Source organism: Anthonomus grandis, chromosome 10 (assembly GCF_022605725.1).
Source record: "Anthonomus grandis grandis chromosome 10, icAntGran1.3, whole genome shotgun sequence".
Classification (NCBI taxonomy): Eukaryota; Metazoa; Arthropoda; class Insecta; order Coleoptera; family Curculionidae; genus Anthonomus; species Anthonomus grandis.
In genome coordinates this window covers 22,541,878-22,560,410 of record NC_065555.1, presented here as the reverse complement: position 1 = coordinate 22,560,410, position 18,533 = coordinate 22,541,878, and the positions used below count along the sequence as shown (strand labels likewise).

The following is an 18,533-nucleotide window of genomic DNA, read 5'->3' as shown; positions in this document are numbered from 1 at the left end:
TCTTTTGTTAATAAGTTTTGTTAATAATTAAAAGTAAAATGTTAATTAAGATTATTTACCTGCATCCTCATCATCATCTTCTTCGCCACTTTGTTCTGAGTCTCTGAAACTTTCTTTCATAAATATGTTTTCTTGCAGGTGCTTTCCTTCACCTACCATAACAACTTCACACATGCCTAAAAAGTAAATAATTAAATTCGTGTGATTTCACACTTTTATCTATTTTATTTTAAATATATGCGATTTTCTTTTCCTCCCTTACTTAGTAATGTAAAAAAATGTAAGAAAATTTTAAGATATGAATAAATTAAAATCTGCGAATTTTTATGTTTTTCCTTAACACTTTGTGATATTACACATTCAATATGCAGGATTCACTCGAAGATTATCTGAAATTCACAAGAAATGCTAAAGTGTAATGCTTAAGTGTATGCTAAAGTGTCCCACTAAAACTGGCTCTCGGCTGCATTTCAAATTTTCGAATAAACGTACAACATTTGTTAAATCGCCACCCTTAGAGTCTACTGTCAAACGTGTATTATTATGTTTAAGAAATATGATATAAAGTAATTCACGCTCTTCTAAACGATTGGTTTTATTTATCCAATTCGGAGTTAATTAGATTTAAATAAAAATAAACTTTTATTCAAACATCATTTTAGCATATTACCTAAATTATAATACTGCTTAACTAGGTAGAATTTTTGTAAAAATACCATTTTTTTGTGCGATAAAGAAGTCGGCGGTTTTCCGAATTTGAATCTAATTTCCCGCAATTTCTAATGACCTCTTTGATAATAAAAATTTTTGTCTTATAGCCAAGAGCCATTCTTAGTAAAACACAAGGTTTTTAATACACGTGCATTTTATTACACGTTTCATATTCGCTTCTACTTTACGAGTTCAAAAACAATGGTTTCTTTAATTAATTAAAAACAATAAGTTAACTAGATTGAAAGTTACATTCACACATTAAGTTACATTACAATGGTGAGGCTGCATTTCAAATTTTCGAATAAACGTACAATATTTGTTAAATCGCCACCCTTAGAGTCTACTGTCAAACGTGTATTATTATGTTTATGATATATGATATGAAGTAATTCACAATGGTGAGGCTGGAATTTGGGACACCCTATATATATACTACTTCATATACATGCACAATCCTATAAGAAGTGTAAGGGACCGATTCTCTTTTTAGTCTAAAGATTACCAGAACCGTCATACAATAGCCGAAATTAGCGAACATGGCCTATCTATAAGATTTTTATATTAATTATTGTTGATTTTTACAGTATATAGTTATATTATATAGAATTTATGTCAGTAATATAAATACTATACTTTTTATATAAATTTATTTTTATAGTGAATGTTGAGATATATTAAAGTATATTTTGTTTTTCTGCTTTAGTGTAACAATTATATTCTATTTTATATTTTTAAACTACATTTCACTTAAAATTCGTTTTCTATGTTAAACTCAAGAAAAAAAAATGAACTATGATACAATTAGCTTTCCGATCTAGGATAATATAATAACAATAGGATATTATAATTACACATTTAAATAGAATTTTGGCTACTATTTGTTCTATTTAGAAGGTTAGACAAATTTATTTTTTTCAGATTTTTTTATTATTGAACGAATAAACTATTTATTGCAGTTTTTGGTATACAAATAGAACATTTCCAAGACTATTTTTATTATATTAAGACGATTTTATTATATAGACATTATTACTGAAGAAATATTATTTTTTTCATATGACATATATGTATCAATATTACTAGAGGACATTTTTTGAAATAGAAAAATTTGTTTAATAGCACAAAGGTTTTTTTAATACTTTTGGTTTCAAAAGTTAAATTGCACAGGTAACTGGTGTTCTGCTTGGTTAAAATAGATTCGTATAAGTGAAATTTCTTTCTTTTTGCGCAAGTAGTCTTTCCATATTTTTTGTAAGATAAAAAATATAAAAAGTAAATGTGTTGGAACAAGTATTGATGACAATCTGTTTTAATCGAGTGGAGTTCAGTACCCGCACGTTGTGACATTTAGTAGTTTGCTCAAGTTAGGCTCGTCTTAAAATTCGAATTTCCCCCGCTTTATTGAATTCAAATTTGGCACTGAATTTGACCACGCCTTCTTCCAAGTCTGATTCTGACCCTGATTGGTTAGACGGGTTGCCAATAGTTCTACATTACAAAGGCCAAAATTAGTTCCAATTATTGCACCTTCAGTAGAGGGTCATTTCTTCGCGTTAACAAAGCAACCCGCATTTCTCTATATTTATGTTCCGTGTAAGGATCCACGCAGCCGCTGGGAGGCGAGTTCGAGTTATTAGCAGTTCGGAATATTAGCGCGATATTTAAATCGGACAAAATAGTAGTAAATAAATGCGGTATAAATAAATATTTCTAGTAGTCGTAAGTGATAGTATTTAGTAGTGTAAGTGTGTAAATAAATCAGCTGACTATTTTTGTGTATTGAGTATTTTAATTCACACAATCGAACGCCACAGAAGTTGCGAAAATTGCTAAACCTAATTGTCAAAATATTGAGTCCATTTTAAAGGTTTTCAAAATAATTAATAATAAAGCCCGTTCAATAATGTCATTGGCGGCTTTCCTAAAAGGCTATTATATCATTAGTGGTATTATTAATTTTACGAATCAGTTCACCCCTTGTACGTGATTTCTCCGCTTCCACTTTCTAGACCAAACAAGGATTTAAATCCGGTAACTTGGGAGCTTAGGAAATACATAGTTCATAGGACATTTTCAATTCGAATCTACTTAAAGAATATGTAGTGACATTTTTTCCCTTATATTGCGGGACGCTCTGTAAATAGATTAGGTTATAAGACAGTTCCAAACATGTGTTTTACTTTTCATATTACACTTACTAATGTGTTACTTAGTAGTAACTTTTAGTATTCCGTAACTAGTAACTCTCTAAACAGCAACTCAAAATGCAGTTTCAGTTTATTTTGAGATTCTGAGATCGATCGCTGACCCAAACTATGATTTATCTGGAAATAGCTCGTTTCACCATTCTGCTGAAGGTCTTTTATTAATACGCGCACACTCTAAACAACCTTCTGCAGTGTAATCTTTCTAAAGTCAATTAGAAAAAACTTCTAAATGAATTGCAGCACTTAAAATCAAACAATGTGAACTGTCCTAAGACGTACAATCTTAGTACCGGTACAGTGTTATGATTGCAGTCTGAATGTTGTTTTAATTTTAGACTGATTCAGCAATATTCACAACTTGTAGTTTTTGTATTTTACACAAAGATATGTAAAATACAATAACTACAACTCAACCATATCCAAGTAGCCGATGAAATTTGGATGCGAAATGGGAAAACCCTTTGGTGAAGACCGTAGCTCATTTAAAAAGCTCCGGTCGTAGAGGCCTGTCAGTTTACATCGCAGTATTAAAGCCGAGTGTTATTTTCGAGATGAATTAATTGATGGTGTTTCTTGTGCATTTCTAATTTTTCCACCATAACTTCTTTATTTTTCGATATACAGCTAAGTGTTATTCTTTACGATTTGTTCTATTTTTGATTAGGAATACAATGCTAAAATTTTTCCGAGTTCCCAATAGTTTTTGAGAAAATGAAAAACTGTTACAAGGTTTTTTCCAATTTCCTAGAAAACTGTTGGGACTTAAAAATTAATTTTATATTGCATCTATATGGGCATTGACATTCCAAACAACTTTTGTTTTAACAATTTTTTCCCCAGCGAATAATTTTCCATAAAAAAACCACAACAAAAGCTAAAATTATGAACATTTTCCCATGGGTGGAAAGCCATGAGTACCACGAGTAGTGTTACGAGCTTTTGTGGAAGGCTTTTTTTGGGAAAATTGGGTAGAACTTTTTTCTGGTACATTTTTTAAAAGACCTTTTCTAAGCTTTTTGAGCAATTAGTAATTTTATTTAAAAAAATTAAAATTTCTCAAAAATCTCTTTTTTCAAATTTTTCACCTAAACATTTTTCAAAAATCCTTAAAACCTCTTTATCTTGAGGTTTACAGCTAACTGTTATTCTTTATCATTTATTCTATTTTTGATTATGATTTCAATGCTATAGAAAATTTTCCATATTCCCACTAGCTTTTGAGAAAATTGAGGAAAAACTGTTAAAAGGTTTTTCTGTAATTTTCCTGGAAACTGCTGTTGATAGGATGCCTTGCAGGCTACTAACAGGTTTTGGTAAGCATCATTTTTAATCTGGTTGAAGCTCTGTCAGGGAAGTTCATTAATGATCCTAATATCCCCATTTATAATAAATTCTCCAGGTTCGTAGCTCATTGTTCAGAAGCATTTGAGAGGGCTTTCCCACTAAAATACATCAATAAGAAGGTAGATAAGTATTATTGTGGGGAATGCTTTAATGCCGATCTAAGAGCACAGAGATATATATAATTCACAGATCCTCATAAAAAAACTGCCTCATTGTTGCTTTGACACCAAAAGTTTCTTATAAAAAGTTACCTCAGTGAACGGATCCAGAGTCCATGTGGGTGGGGTTGATTTGGAGGAGAGGCAATTGGGCATTGGGGTGCCACAGGGATTGGTCCTTGAACCACTGTTGTTTTTGATTTATATCAATGACTTACCCTTACGTTACGTTGACCTAACTTACGTTAGATGGAATGCTCATACTGATTCTTGCATCGCGAAATTGGGAAGCAAGATATTCTTGTTAAGCGGTCTGGCAAACTGTGATTCACCACCATCACTTAAGCAGGCTTACTATTCCTTATGTCACTGCCATCTTACATATGAAATTGTTGTGTGGGGACACAATCCAGGGGCTTCTAGGTTGTTCTCCTTACAACGTAAAGCAGTTAAGATTGTGGCGGGTGTACTTTTATTGCCCTGGGATTTTGACTCTTCCTTCAGTCTTTATCCTCCAAAAAGAAAGTCTCATATATATATATATATATATATATATATATATATATATATATATAAATTTTTTGGCATTATATTATGGATGGGCCTTCTTCCAATGCCTCAGTTACGGGATTATTGGTCAACCAAATCGTTGTACCAAAATCGCATACCCACAATTATGAGTAGAAACAGATTTGAAGGTATTTTGGGCATGTTCCATGTAGGTGATAATGAGAAGGAGAGACCCTCTGATGAGCGACTTTACAAAATATCCGAATTTCTTGACATGCTGCAAAAGAAATTTAAGTCCCCCTACATGCCCGAAAAAGACATTTGTATCGACGAAAGTAACGTCCCGTTTCGAGGACGCATTTATTTCAGACAATATATACCCAATAAGCGACACCGCTACGGTATAAAGCTTTTCAAGTTGTGTGTATCTGGAGGATACACCTGGGATTTCAAAGTATATACCGGCAGAGAAAAACTAAGTGAATTTGCAGTTTCTGAAAAGGTAGTCATGGAATCGATGGAAGGTCTTTTGGACAGTGGCCGCACACTTTACACTGACAACTGGTACACGAGCGTATCATTAGCCAAAAGACTGATTGACCGAAAAACGCATTTAGTTGGTACAATTAGAGCAAACCGCAAAGGTAATCCTCAGGAAGTAATAAAGGAAAAGTTGAATCGAGGTGGAATAGTAGCTCGGCAAGATAATGACAAAACTGTAGTCCTGAAGTGGAAGCATAAGAGAGACGTCATCATGCTAAGCACCAAACACGATGATTCTACCGTTACTTTAGCAAAGAAAGGAAAGGAAGTTATTAAACCGAAAGTAATTGTTGACTATAATCAGGGCAAGACCTTTATCGACTTGTCGGATCAAATGTCAGCATACGCGCCTTTTCTAAGGCGAACTTCAAAATGGTACAAACGCCTAGTGTTTCATCTCATTACTGCTACAACAATAGTAAACGCGTTACATCTTTACAATAAAATAAATAAGAAAAAAATCAGCATCACCACTTTCAAAGAAGAGGTAGTTTCAGGTCTCATTGAAAACGACGAAAAACTTAATACTGTTTCTCATCCTTCCACGTTAAGAACGCAACACTGCACGTTGAAGGAAGTGGAAGGCCAAAAACGAGTTACTCGAAAGCTTACCGCAAACTTACTTACAGCACCATGTCAATGGCTCACAATGCTGCGTACGCCCGAAAAAATGCGAAAAAGGTCAATACAATTTGTGTACCGTGTAATATTCCCCTTTGTATTACTTGCTTCCAAAAACATTTGGCTTAAAACTTTAGTGTCAGCAGTTTCTTTGTGGCAGTGTGTATTTCGTCAAACGTTAGGTCGTTTTAGTAAGTTTTATTATATTTAGGTTAGTCATTTTTATGGTATTTTAAGTTTTGGTTACATAAGAAAACGACTGTTTTTTATGACAATTTATTTTTAAGTTTTAAGAGTATTTTTTCTGTTTTAAGGTAATATAACATGGTATATTAGCTCAAATGTTGTTTTTTTCTACTCTTATAAACTAAATACCTAAACTATCCAAACTGCCCAACCCAATATATTTTTTGGCTCATCCTGGGACCAGACCGTCGTTTGGTATAGGCAGAATCAATGTAATCCATGCTCACGGGTGAGCACGCGGTCCCTGAATAAGCGATGCGATGTGCCCACCGGTGGGCATGTGGTCCCAGAAAGCAAACTCGAAATGCCCACCGGTGGGCACGCGGAGCTCAATGTGTTAAAACCCATATTTTCCAATACCAGACTCATGAGCAGGTATATTCCCATAATACCAGAAACAAAGAAGATCTTTTTCCGGGTTACCAGCGCTTAGCGAGATGCAGGGATGGTTCTAGGTGTCTGGTAGTATAGTTCTATCGCCTGTCTGAACTTATAATTGATACACCTGTTAAGTTATTTAAAGAAACATCAAGTCTCTTTTACTCAATAAAGCCTAAAAATTATTTTATTTATTGTTGCTACATTTATTGCACATAATTTTTATTTAGTATTATTTTTTTTTTAAATTTAATTCTCATTTATTGTTTTAACTGCTTTAACATCAGTCTGTATATGTCTATTACTGCAATGTCCTTGTATTTTATTATACCACATGTTAATAATTACTTTAGTTTTTAAGCGTTAAGGATGCTTAAATTTAATGTATTAAATATTGACCTATATAAATATTTTTTTTGGCACTGTAGGTATTAATAAACAACAAAAATCCTCCATACCTTTTTTATTTTGAAGTTTACGACGAAATGTTATTTTATATGATTTCTTCTATTTTTGATTAGGATTCCAATGCTAAAATGAACATTTTTCACATTCTTTGTAGTTTTAGAGAAAATTAGGAAAAAAATTTGTTTAGAAGCTTTTCCCAAAATAGGATTTTTGCCTCTTTGACTGGAAATGTTGGAAAATTTGTCCAAAGAATTGGGGTGGAAACTCTGCAATTTTCATGGAAATATTCTCCCAGAAATCGAGTGAGTCTGCACACTCACATTGACGATGACCTCTCAATATTAAAACCCTCAAACCACTTGGAATTTTTAGCATTAAGAGCTTACGTACTCTATATACTTTTTGAAGAAGATCCGTATGTATTCAATTCGTATCAAATATACTACGATCTTCTTTTCCATTAAGCATTGGCCCTGTCACTAACCAGATCTAGCTACTCTTGATCTTCCTTCACAAACGGCAATTGAAACAATACTACCGACATCTTAGTTATTTAATTACTTTCAGTCAGAAAAGTGTTTGTCTTAAGCAGGATGCATCGAACTTTCGGATGTTGACAATGGCAACAATTCACGGATGTTTTTAATTTATGACTTTTTTAAAGAATGTTCACCCCACCAATGAAAATCTCGTTGTGAGCATGCAAAAGAAAAATGAGCAAGACATATTGCAAAAGAACCATCAGTAAATATTGTTGTGGATTAGCTTCTTATTAATGTAGATGGAACGAATAGAGAATCAAAAAGTGATACAGATTTTGAATAAAATAGTGAATTGTCTGGAATATAGGAATTACAGGAGGATGAGTATGGACCACAAAACTTAACTGTTGAAGAGGACATCTTAATGTGTAAATTTGGCTTTAAAATATTATATAGATTTGTAAATATTATTTTGTATTTTTTTATTAGATAAATATATTAAATTCGAATTTAATATTAAAATAAGTCAAGTAGACACGAGGTAAAAGATTTTTACCAGATAGTCCTATGGTTGGAAACTTTGGTGTGACACTCAAATAACGAGACAGTTTTACCACTAACCAAAACTTTTTATTTTACTCTTGTCACATGTTTCGCTAACGATCATCTTCAGGAGAAGATTAAAACGGGTTTTAATCTTAAATTTTTTCATGTTCCCGTAATTTTTCAATCTTCTGGTAAAAGTTTTAATCTTCTCCCAAACATGCTAACATCGTTAGCGAAACACGTATTGAGGGTAAAATAAAGAGTTTTGGTTAGTTAATTTTTACCTGGGAAAATATTACGTTCTAAAGTAAACTGCAAAAATAAAACAAAAAGATTTTATACATTTTTGTAAGAAAATAGTTATTTATGTAACAAGTGGGTAAAATGATCCTTTTTTTTTATGAATCATTTCTATGAATTCCCATAAATAAAAAAAAGGATTTTACACACTTGTAACGTACAAAAAATTTTCTACTACCAAATAAAACATTAAAAAAAATAAAAAATACGCTAATAATGAAAAGTGAAACATTACAATTTGCGAAGTGAGATCCTACTTTACTCACAGTAATAGAAAAAAATTGTTATGTTTATTTAGTAAAAAAAAAAATATGTAACATCGCCAGTTTTTTTAACTTTGAGATTTTTGAGAACCGATTAACTTTTATGAAGAAAACATGGAAATCGTTTTTTTTCTGAGTTTTCAAAAATATCTGAGTTTTCAAAAAGTATAAAAATTATAAAACCTTTATTTTATTTCACATAACATTGCGATAATAATTAGAACACCACCTTTGTGCTTCATGAATGTCTTATATCAAAAATTTAATGCCAAGCAATGCAAAAAATTTGGCTACAATAATTGAATTTTATTTACTATAACAGATATTATATTTATTGTAAAATATTATTAAAAGTTATGCAAATTCGTAAATTTCGTGGCTAAAATATGCCGAGTGTAAACTCAGTAAAAACATAAAAATTTCCAATTTTATAATAAGTTTATCATTTTCTGTTCCTGTTGCACAGAGGTTCTTTCATTCTTTCATCTGCGTATTTCATCGACCACTATGAAAGGGTATGGTTGAGTTGTAGTTAAAATTTTGTTTTAATTTTAGACTGATTGAATAATATATTCAACTTGTGGTAAAACAAAGATGAAGAAAATACAAAAATTAGCTTGTCTACCTCAGGCTGTGTGCAATAGATTGTCCTGCAGCAATTATGTTATATTGCAGTTTTGAGACTATGTGGATCTATATACACTTGAAAGCTTTTATTATGCCTCAGTGGATTCCACTCTATCCTATGCCTTATTAACTTGGGGTAATTCATCCAGTATTGGGAAGTGCTAATAAATCAAAAGCGCATTGTACGTACGATGTTTAGACTTTCCTTCAGAGAAACTTTCCGTGGTACTTGCCGTAAAAGAAAAAATCCTAACTACAATTAACATCTATATCTTGAAGTGCGCATCTTAAGTACATAAAAATCTTTCCAACCACATGAGATCTGGAGATCTTAATTTTTATAAAACCTAAAATGCAGATAAATTATACATCCCTTTTACCCAGTTGTTGCAAGTAGAGGATGTTCTGGATATTACATCTCTCAAAATTTGTAATCATTGCCCATGTAGAATAAAGACAGCTAACACTTTTTCAACTTTTAAAAAAACTCTAAGGACCATGTTAGCTGATGGTCCTTTTTACTCATTGACCGAGTTCTTTAACAGTAGATTTAGTGACTAAATTTAGATAAATTTGTTTCCTTTCATATTTTTGTAATTTTATACTATTTTTATTAGCATTGTAATTTTTTATTGACAATTCCTATACATTGTTATGATGTTTACAGAAATAAATTATTTGATTTGAAGAAGTTGCCTATTCTTACAGTGGGATTATATTCTACCCCTCCGTCACAATTTATATTTATAAATTTACTGATGATTTGAACATAATGATGTTCATCCTCATGGTCTCAGAACTATACAGATACTGTTGCTCAACTACATGTTTAAAAAAACAGATCTCAGGCGAAAAATTCCCTTGACAATTAATGAAAAAATATGGCAAAAAAAGGCAAAAAAAGTGCAGAAATTGAAATTCATCTAAATTAATCATAAAATTAATCAAACATCTAAAAAATTATTATTAAAATTAAGTTATCACAATGGGCTTTGTATTGCCTTTAGAATGATAATACAAAGGCTTTGTATTTTATATATCATTTACTTAGTCAAAGACTAATTCAAGTTATACAACAAGGTTACTTAATAATTACTATATTAGATTTTTAAAAAAGAATTGAATAACTAACAAACACTAAATTACCACAAACATATGTATATTATACAAACAATAACAAGACACAAACCATACAAAACATCAAATTTTTTTAGAAATAAGTGGTTTATTATACTAAATTTATGATTAAATGATTTTTACAAGCCTTTTTAAAAGCTTTATGCTTTCGATTGTTTTGATTTCTATTGACAACATATTGTATTTGTTTAGACCATTAAAAAATAATTAATTTTGAGCATGTTTTTGAGAAACTCTAGGTATATAAAAATTACTTGTCGATCACATGTTATGATCATTGGATTACAAAGCCATACTAGATTCTTTTTTTTTTACCTGCTTTATTGTTAATAACAAAGAAAAATTGTTCTAAACAAAGCTACCTTAAATTACTACCACTAAACTTAACCACTACACCCCATACACACTCGAGTTCTAAAACAAACATCAGAAAACAATACATAAGAACAGCAGAAAAAAAATACATAAAAAATAAATTAAATTCCATAATTATCCCCTCAAGTATAAGAGAGCAAAGAATTCTAACCATACAAACAAATTAAATAAAATTCAAATACTGTAACCTTACACTAAGGGAAAACTAGAATGTGTCGACGTAGTATTCATCCAGTGAATAGTAACATTTTTCGGTCAAAAGTATTTTCAATTTACGTTTAAAAGTGTCAATACATGTTGCCTCCCTGATTCCACCTGGTAAACGATTGAAAATTTTGATTCCCTGGTAGAAAATAGATTTTTTAGTTAATGTGGAGGAGGGGATTGGAAGATTTAGATCGTTCACTTGACGCGTTAAGTATCTTGGATTTGGGGTTATAAATTTAAAGCGAGTTGCAAAAAGTAAGCAGGCCACTTCCTGAATGTAGAGGGAGAAGACAGTGTGTATGCCCAGCCTAACAAATAATGGGCGACAGGAATCTCTTGGTTTAGCCACACAGATGTAACGTACAGCACGCTTCTGTAAAACAAGCAGCATTTGTAGAAGGTAGGCAGCTGCATTACCCCAGAAGCAAATGGCATACCTAAGGTGGGATTCAATTAATGAAAAATATACAGATCTTCCAAATTCCATGCCAAGCTCCAGGGTAGCCACTCTGACTGTAAAACAACCTGCAGACACCTTTTTGCAAGTACCAGGGATATGCTCTTCAAATCTGAGTTCTCTGTCAATGAATATACCCAAAAATTTTGTATTATCAAACTGCTGAACTACTGAATTAGAAAAAGGCACATGGTCTAGAGCACACTTAAAACACAATAATTTGGTTTTATGAGGATTTAGTGACAGCAAGTTTGATTCAAACCAGAGATTTACTGCCTGAAGATCAGTTGCTAATGTAGTTCGCAGAGTATCTGTGTCTGGGCTGTGCCAGAAAAGTGTGGTATCATCGGCAAATAGAGTAAATTTCCCCCGTACATTAAGATTGGTAAGATCATTTATGTATAGGAGAAAAAGTATAGGCCCCAAAACTGAACCCTGAGGAACTCCCAAGGTGATAGGATGGTAATCAGAGTACTTAGATCCTACAAGCACTCGTTGTTGCCGATCTTGCAGATAGGAAGCAAACCAAGAAGATGAAACTTCCCGAAATCCATAATGATGAAGCTTCCGCAGCAGAATCCTATGGCAGAGCTCATGAAAAAAATTAAACATGGCATCATTGGTACTGGTATTTTCACAGAAGCCAAATTAAAGTCTGGTGAGAATGTTTTTGGACTTTAAAAAGGACATTATTCGATTTTTAACCATTTTTTCGATTACCTTTGATAGCGTAGACAAGAGAGAGATGGGAGGAAAGTTGGAAGGATTATCAACAGCTCCACCCTTGTGAATTGGGATAACTTTAGCTGATTTTAGGCAAGATGGAAATATCCCCTTGCTCCAAGAAAAGTTAATTGCGTCAACCAGTGCCTTTAGCGCCGTTTCTGGAAGGTTGAGAAAAAAACTTAGCTGAAAGGTTGTCTTCTCCAGTTGAATTTTTATTTTTTTTCAGTATGAAGAATATACTTGAGTTCATTTAGGTTTGTAGGTATAAAGAAGAAGGAATTTGGAACATGAATGGCTGGCATAAAGGAAAGAGGATCCACTGAAGGGTTCAAATTTTGCTGAAGTTGTAGAGCAATATTAGAAAAAAAATTGCTAAAATCATTGGGAGAGACTTCAGGGCATTGTCTTGACTGCTTACCACAATTGTGACAAATATCATTAATAATTTTCCAACTCTCCTTATATTTGTTAGATGAACCACTTAAACGGTTGGAGTAGTAAGTTTGCTTAGAGATTCTTATCAGACAACGATACAAGGCTCGGTAAGAATTGAAATAGTTATGAAAAACTGGAGAGTCAGTGAACTTTTTTATTGTGTGAAGAGATCTCAGATTTTTTGAAGATACTTACTACTAACCCCTCGTGAACCAAGATTTTATAGGTTTGGATTTCGGTTTGATTTTAATCATTGGGAAGGAAGCATCAAAGAGCTTAACAATTTTTGTGTGAAAGGAAGATAAATTGAAAATAGAATTGCAGGACTCAAGAGCTGAAAGTTGACAAAACTTATTAAAGTTATTAATACCAAAAATTCGACCATATCTCTGTGCAGATACACTACATTCCTTTTGTATATTTGCTATTTTACATAGTATAAACTCATGGTCTGATAAAGCAGAATTTGCGACTGTACACTCCACGGAGTCATATGGAAAATTAGAACAAATATAGTCAATAGTGGAGCTTGTTGACTGTGTTATACGAGTAGAATCTTTTACATGCATATGTATATTAAATGCCCCCATTAGATGATCGAGGCGCAGAGTAAAGACAGAATTTTTATCATTAAAGTTGATATTAAAGTCTCCTGTAAGAACTACGTAAGCCGCCAATGGAATTTTAAACAAAAGTGCCTTTAATTTTAAAAAGAATTCGCTGCAGTCACCTAGAGGAGATCTATAAATACAAAGTTATAGAATTTTTTTTTAATTACTATTAATTTCTTTTTGCATTTTGAATATTTCTTAAACACCCACTAAATGACAAATGAAAAGACATTTCTCTTGCATAGGAGCCACAATAGACTATGTTTAAAACATATTCTCATATAAGCTTATCACAAGCAAAAAATCCTTTTGCAGAACCTTTAAAAAAGTAGAAATAAGACAGACTCTTGATTTTGATGCACTGATATTAATTACAAAAATTGTGCCAACAATTCACTAAAGTTGAATGAAGAATTTAGATAATCATGAACGCGTTTTTAACAGTATGCAATTGTGACCAATGGAAGTTTAGTTGTAAGAGTCACAAAATAACTTAAAAATGCCTAAATCATTCTTGCCTTCTCATTATTGCGTTCTCTTTATTATTTACAAAAAGTAAACCTAGACATCATTTCTCATGAAGAAAGAAATTTGAAAAAGTTGACTTAGAAAAGCTATCAACAAACATTATAGGATTTTTTTTTTAATATTGCTAAATAAACAAGAACTTAAATAATATATTATATACCTGTAGCATCAGTAGCAATAAATGAATTTCTTATATGAGACATCAGCCAATATTTGTTGTCGTACAGTGCCATCTTCAAAATAATAAATTATTATTATTTTCTTTCAATAACCATTTGTTAATTTTCAACTCAAAAACAAACAAAACAGAAAATTAATAAATACTAAACACCAAACAGTATTTTTTTATCACCAAAATATTTTTTTCCTCAAACAGCTGATTTTTGACATATATTATTTTGACACAAAAAACACAAATATAGAGATCTGCGGGTTGCCTCGTTAACGGAAACAAATTTTGGCCTTCTACTAAAGTGGGTGCAATAATTCGAACTAATTTTGACATTTGTAAGCCACAACTCTATTGGAAACCCGTTTAACCAATTAGATTTAAAATAAAGCGTGGTCAAATCTGGCGCTAAATTTGAATTTAATTAAGCACGGGAAATTCGAAATCCAAGACGAGCTTAACTTGAAAAAACTACTAAGGCCCGGTTGTACAATGGGCGTTCAACAACAGTTCATAAAGATCTCCGGTTCAGCGGAATTAATCCGTTGTACAATGTTGGTTCAAACGATAACCTGCGGTTCATCTTGAACATCCAATTTGGAGCGTTCAAAGGGAGTTCAAGCAAATTTTTGAGATTAAAGTATATCATTTTGATATTCTTTATTTATGTAAATACGGCCGCCTTTCAATAATTATTGTGTTTGGTAAGGTGCTAATTTATTGGTTACTAGGTACCCTAGATTTAGTTTACAAACCATAAATATAAAAATGGATCCTATTAGGGAATGACGAAAGGCGAAAATTTTCTGGAATTAGTAAATAAAATTTAACACCCTAGATCATCACAGGTGTACAGGGATAGACTGGATCATTTGGGATGATAAAGAATTTAAGGCTAGATTTAGGTTGGAAAAGCAAGCTGTAAGAGTCATAGTAGATAGAATTTCTGAACAAATTTCATCGGTTACGGACAAGTATGTTGATTTGTATTAGTTCAATTAGACTATTTATAGACTTTAAAAATACTTTTAGATCTTAGATAGAATATCGTCAGCATTTTTGCTTTCAATCTGAATAACAATTGATTCTAAAAATTTTACAATATTTAAGATTGAAAATGATTTAAAACAAGTTAAAAAAACTGCCATAGTATCAGTGTCATATTTTGATGTTAGTCCTGTAAGTTGGCTCCCTAATATTTCATTGATATCACTCTCGCTTGTTATAAATGTTTGCTTGGCCCTTTTTTTATATTTTCATACTTATTTTTAGAAATATAACAGTTCTAAGGGGCTCTCCGCTTTCGTTGTATTTCTTTACTAAATTAATAAGAACATTTTCTTCTCTCACAGAGAAATTGCTTGCCCTAATTTTTTTCTCCAGGTCAGATAAGCAGACCCAAACGGTTTCGCAAGCAGCAAGGCGGCACAAAACACTTTTTAACAAACAACACTTCGGAATTTACGGTATTGTTTGTGCTTAAAAAATACTTATAATCAGCAAAAGACAAAAAACGAAGTAAATAAATAAATAAAAAGTAAATAAATAAATTAATTTTAATGAATAGGTTAGGTTCTTCTTTTCTTTTTCTTCTTTTTTATGTGGCCATTGCATACTTTAAATAGAACCTAGATTAACTAAACTTGTACTGGAACAACACATGAACCTCCTCTCAAACTACGTTCAACGAAGAACTGCAGTTTAGTAGAACTTAAGTTGAACCACTGCTTGTACAACCGGGCCTAAATATCAAAATATACAGGTACTCCACTCGGTTAAAGCCGTTTTTTTCTCAATACTTGTTATTTCCAACCCGTATCCTATTTTTATTTTTTAAGTTACAAAAAAATATAAAAAGAATTTTCAAAAAAAAAAAACATTTTTTTTATACAAATCTATTTTAACCAAGCAGAATACCGACTGACTGTTCAATTTGATGTAGTTTCCTAAATTGGGCAAATCTGTATAGAATATAACAGGTTATTTATCTTTTGGAACCAAAAGAATTAAAAAACCATTCTAAAGTCGAAATTATACCCATTTGTAATGACGTCATCTTTGTTTAGCATATTCGAAACAGCGGCGACAACAAACTTTTGAAAAAAATTGGTGTCTGATGATTATTCATCTTTATATACTAGGTTATGTGAAATATCCGTCACTGTCAATCAAAAATATTGGTTTGTCAACTTGTTCTTGAAAGTTATTTCGAAAAGTGTTAGATAATGCCCAAAAAAATAATATAATAGGTATAATGAATGACAGCTGATGATTTCAAATATATTGGCTTTTTTTCAACTGGAAAAGAAACAAGTCCGAAACGGAATTGCACTTCAAAATGAGAATGCGATACAGCGAGCCGCAGATGCAACTAAATTGAGCACAACAACGATCGCAAATATAAAGAAGAACGGGATAAAATCAGATCAGGATTACGCAGCCCGTATATCTTCCAAGGACATCAAAAACCAAAATTACAACATATTTGAAACATAGAATTCGGGACACAATTTATTATAAGTACGCCAGAAAAGAATATGTAATATTGGCAACAATAAGAGAAAAGTTCAGGGAAGAAATTGAATATTTTGAGTTTTCCATTGACTCCTTAAGAACATGGATCAATAGTATAGGCTTCAAGTGGAAAAAATAAAATCAAATAACAGAAAATATTTGATGGACTTGCCAAATATTGTTCATAAAAGAATCAATTTTTTAAGGGAGTATATCAAAAATAGAAATGTAGGTCCGGAAGGTTTTACTCCAGTTTTCATTGACGAGACGTGGATTTTTAGCAAGGGATCATTTCGTAGTAGCTGGCAAGATGACACCAAGCACACGGATTCAAGGAAAAACAGTGAAGGGAAAAATTATCTGGTTATCTTTTTAGATTTTTTTTGAATAAAAACTATTGCCCTTGTAAGGGCCCTCTAACTTCATAATTTGTTTCTTAGTCTTTAATTCATCTGTTTCATAGTTTCATATAATTTCTCTCTAAGACAATATGAGAGAATTTAACTCCATACACTACTCGTATATGCATGGAACATTACTTATTAATTATATTAAATTTATGTTCTGGAAGAATGATTTCTAAAAGAAGAGAATTGAATTATCTTTTATTTTTAAGGTCATCGTTATATCGTGGTCCACGCCGGAACCAAAGATGGCTTCATCAAGGGTGCAAATTTAATATTCAAGAGTGGATTAAAGACGGGAGATTATCATGACAATATGAACAGGAAAAACTTCGAAAACTGGTTTAAAACTCAGCTGGATCCAAATCTTCCCCCAAAGTCATTTATAATCATGGACAATGCAAGTTACCATTCTGGTTTATTAGAAGAAATCCCGAGAAAATCTTGGACAAAGCAGAGACTGACCGAATGGTTGAAGAAAAAGAATATTGGCTTTCCAGAAAAAGCCATGAAAGATAAAATATGGAGTATTGCACGCAGGAACTGCCCTAGTGAAAAAAGTACTTCCTTGATGAATATGTTAAACCTTTAGGACACAAAATTTTGCGACTGCCACCATATCATTGCCAGTTTAATGCAATTGAAATGGTATGGTCGGAATGAAAAAGAAAAATGATCAATATATTTCCAATTTTAAGGGGTCACCTTCAGAAGTTCTGAATACATGGGAAAGGGTAATAAACGAAATTTCTATAGATCATTGGCAAAAATATGTTTTTCATACAGAAAACGTAATTGAAAAGGCTTGGGAGGCAATACAAGTGTGTGATGCCTATGACATTCTGCCACTTGTGATTACGACTGACGAAGACGACGATGGCGAAGACAATATCTCTGATTTCAGTTCTGACTCTGACAATACTGACGAGATTGATTAAGCTTTTTTTGTTCTAGCAAATTTTATTTTATGATCGTCGTTTAAGTATTCAATCATATCGTTGCAATTTCATTAACTTGCTAATGCATAGCGTGTTTTTTTTTGAGTTTGTATGTTTTATTTTTTGGAATGGTATTTTCATTTTAATGTGTTAACATATTCCTTCAAGCAGCATTTTTTTTCATGAACAAGTAAATTAAATTGTCAGTATTTAAATTTTTCCCAGTGAGTTAAAATAATTTTATACCATTATTCACAATTTTTGTAAGCTCGGTTTTGTTACGTCCACTGCTCGTGCCGAATTCTACTTTTCAAATATGTTGTAGATTTGGTTTTTGCGGTCTTTTGCTTGGAAAATATATGAGCAGCGTAATCCTGATCTGATTTTATCCGATTCTTCTTTATATTTGCGATCGTTGTTGTGCTCAATTTTGTTGCAACTGCGGCTCGCTCTATCACATTCTCAATTTGAAGTGCAATTCCGTTTCGGACTTGTTGTTTATGTCCCATTATTTATGATTAATTATAATAATATTTGTTAATTGTTAAGTTTGTTAATAATATAATAAATACTACAAGATTTTTTTAAAATTTTTTGGGAATTAAAGTATATACACGAATATAAAAATATAATAATATGCTGCTAAAATAAATCATTTGTTAATTTCTGAACGTATAAAAATACA

At 31.9% G+C, this 18,533-nt stretch overlaps 1 protein-coding gene across 1 annotated transcript in view; it reads right to left on the bottom strand.

The window, feature by feature from the left end:
* LOC126741200 (stress-activated map kinase-interacting protein 1) overlaps nt 1–14,207 on the bottom strand; it is a 50,635-nt gene extending 36,428 nt beyond the window's left edge. The window contains exons 1-2 of the mRNA XM_050447555.1: nt 13,984–14,207; nt 60–176 (exon numbers count right to left, since the gene is read on the bottom strand). Coding sequence (XP_050303512.1) covers nt 60–176; nt 13,984–14,056 — 190 coding nt within the window. The 5' untranslated portion in view covers nt 14,057–14,207. The remainder of the gene's footprint in view (nt 1–59; nt 177–13,983) is intronic.
* Between the last annotated feature and the right edge of the window lie 4,326 nt (nt 14,208–18,533).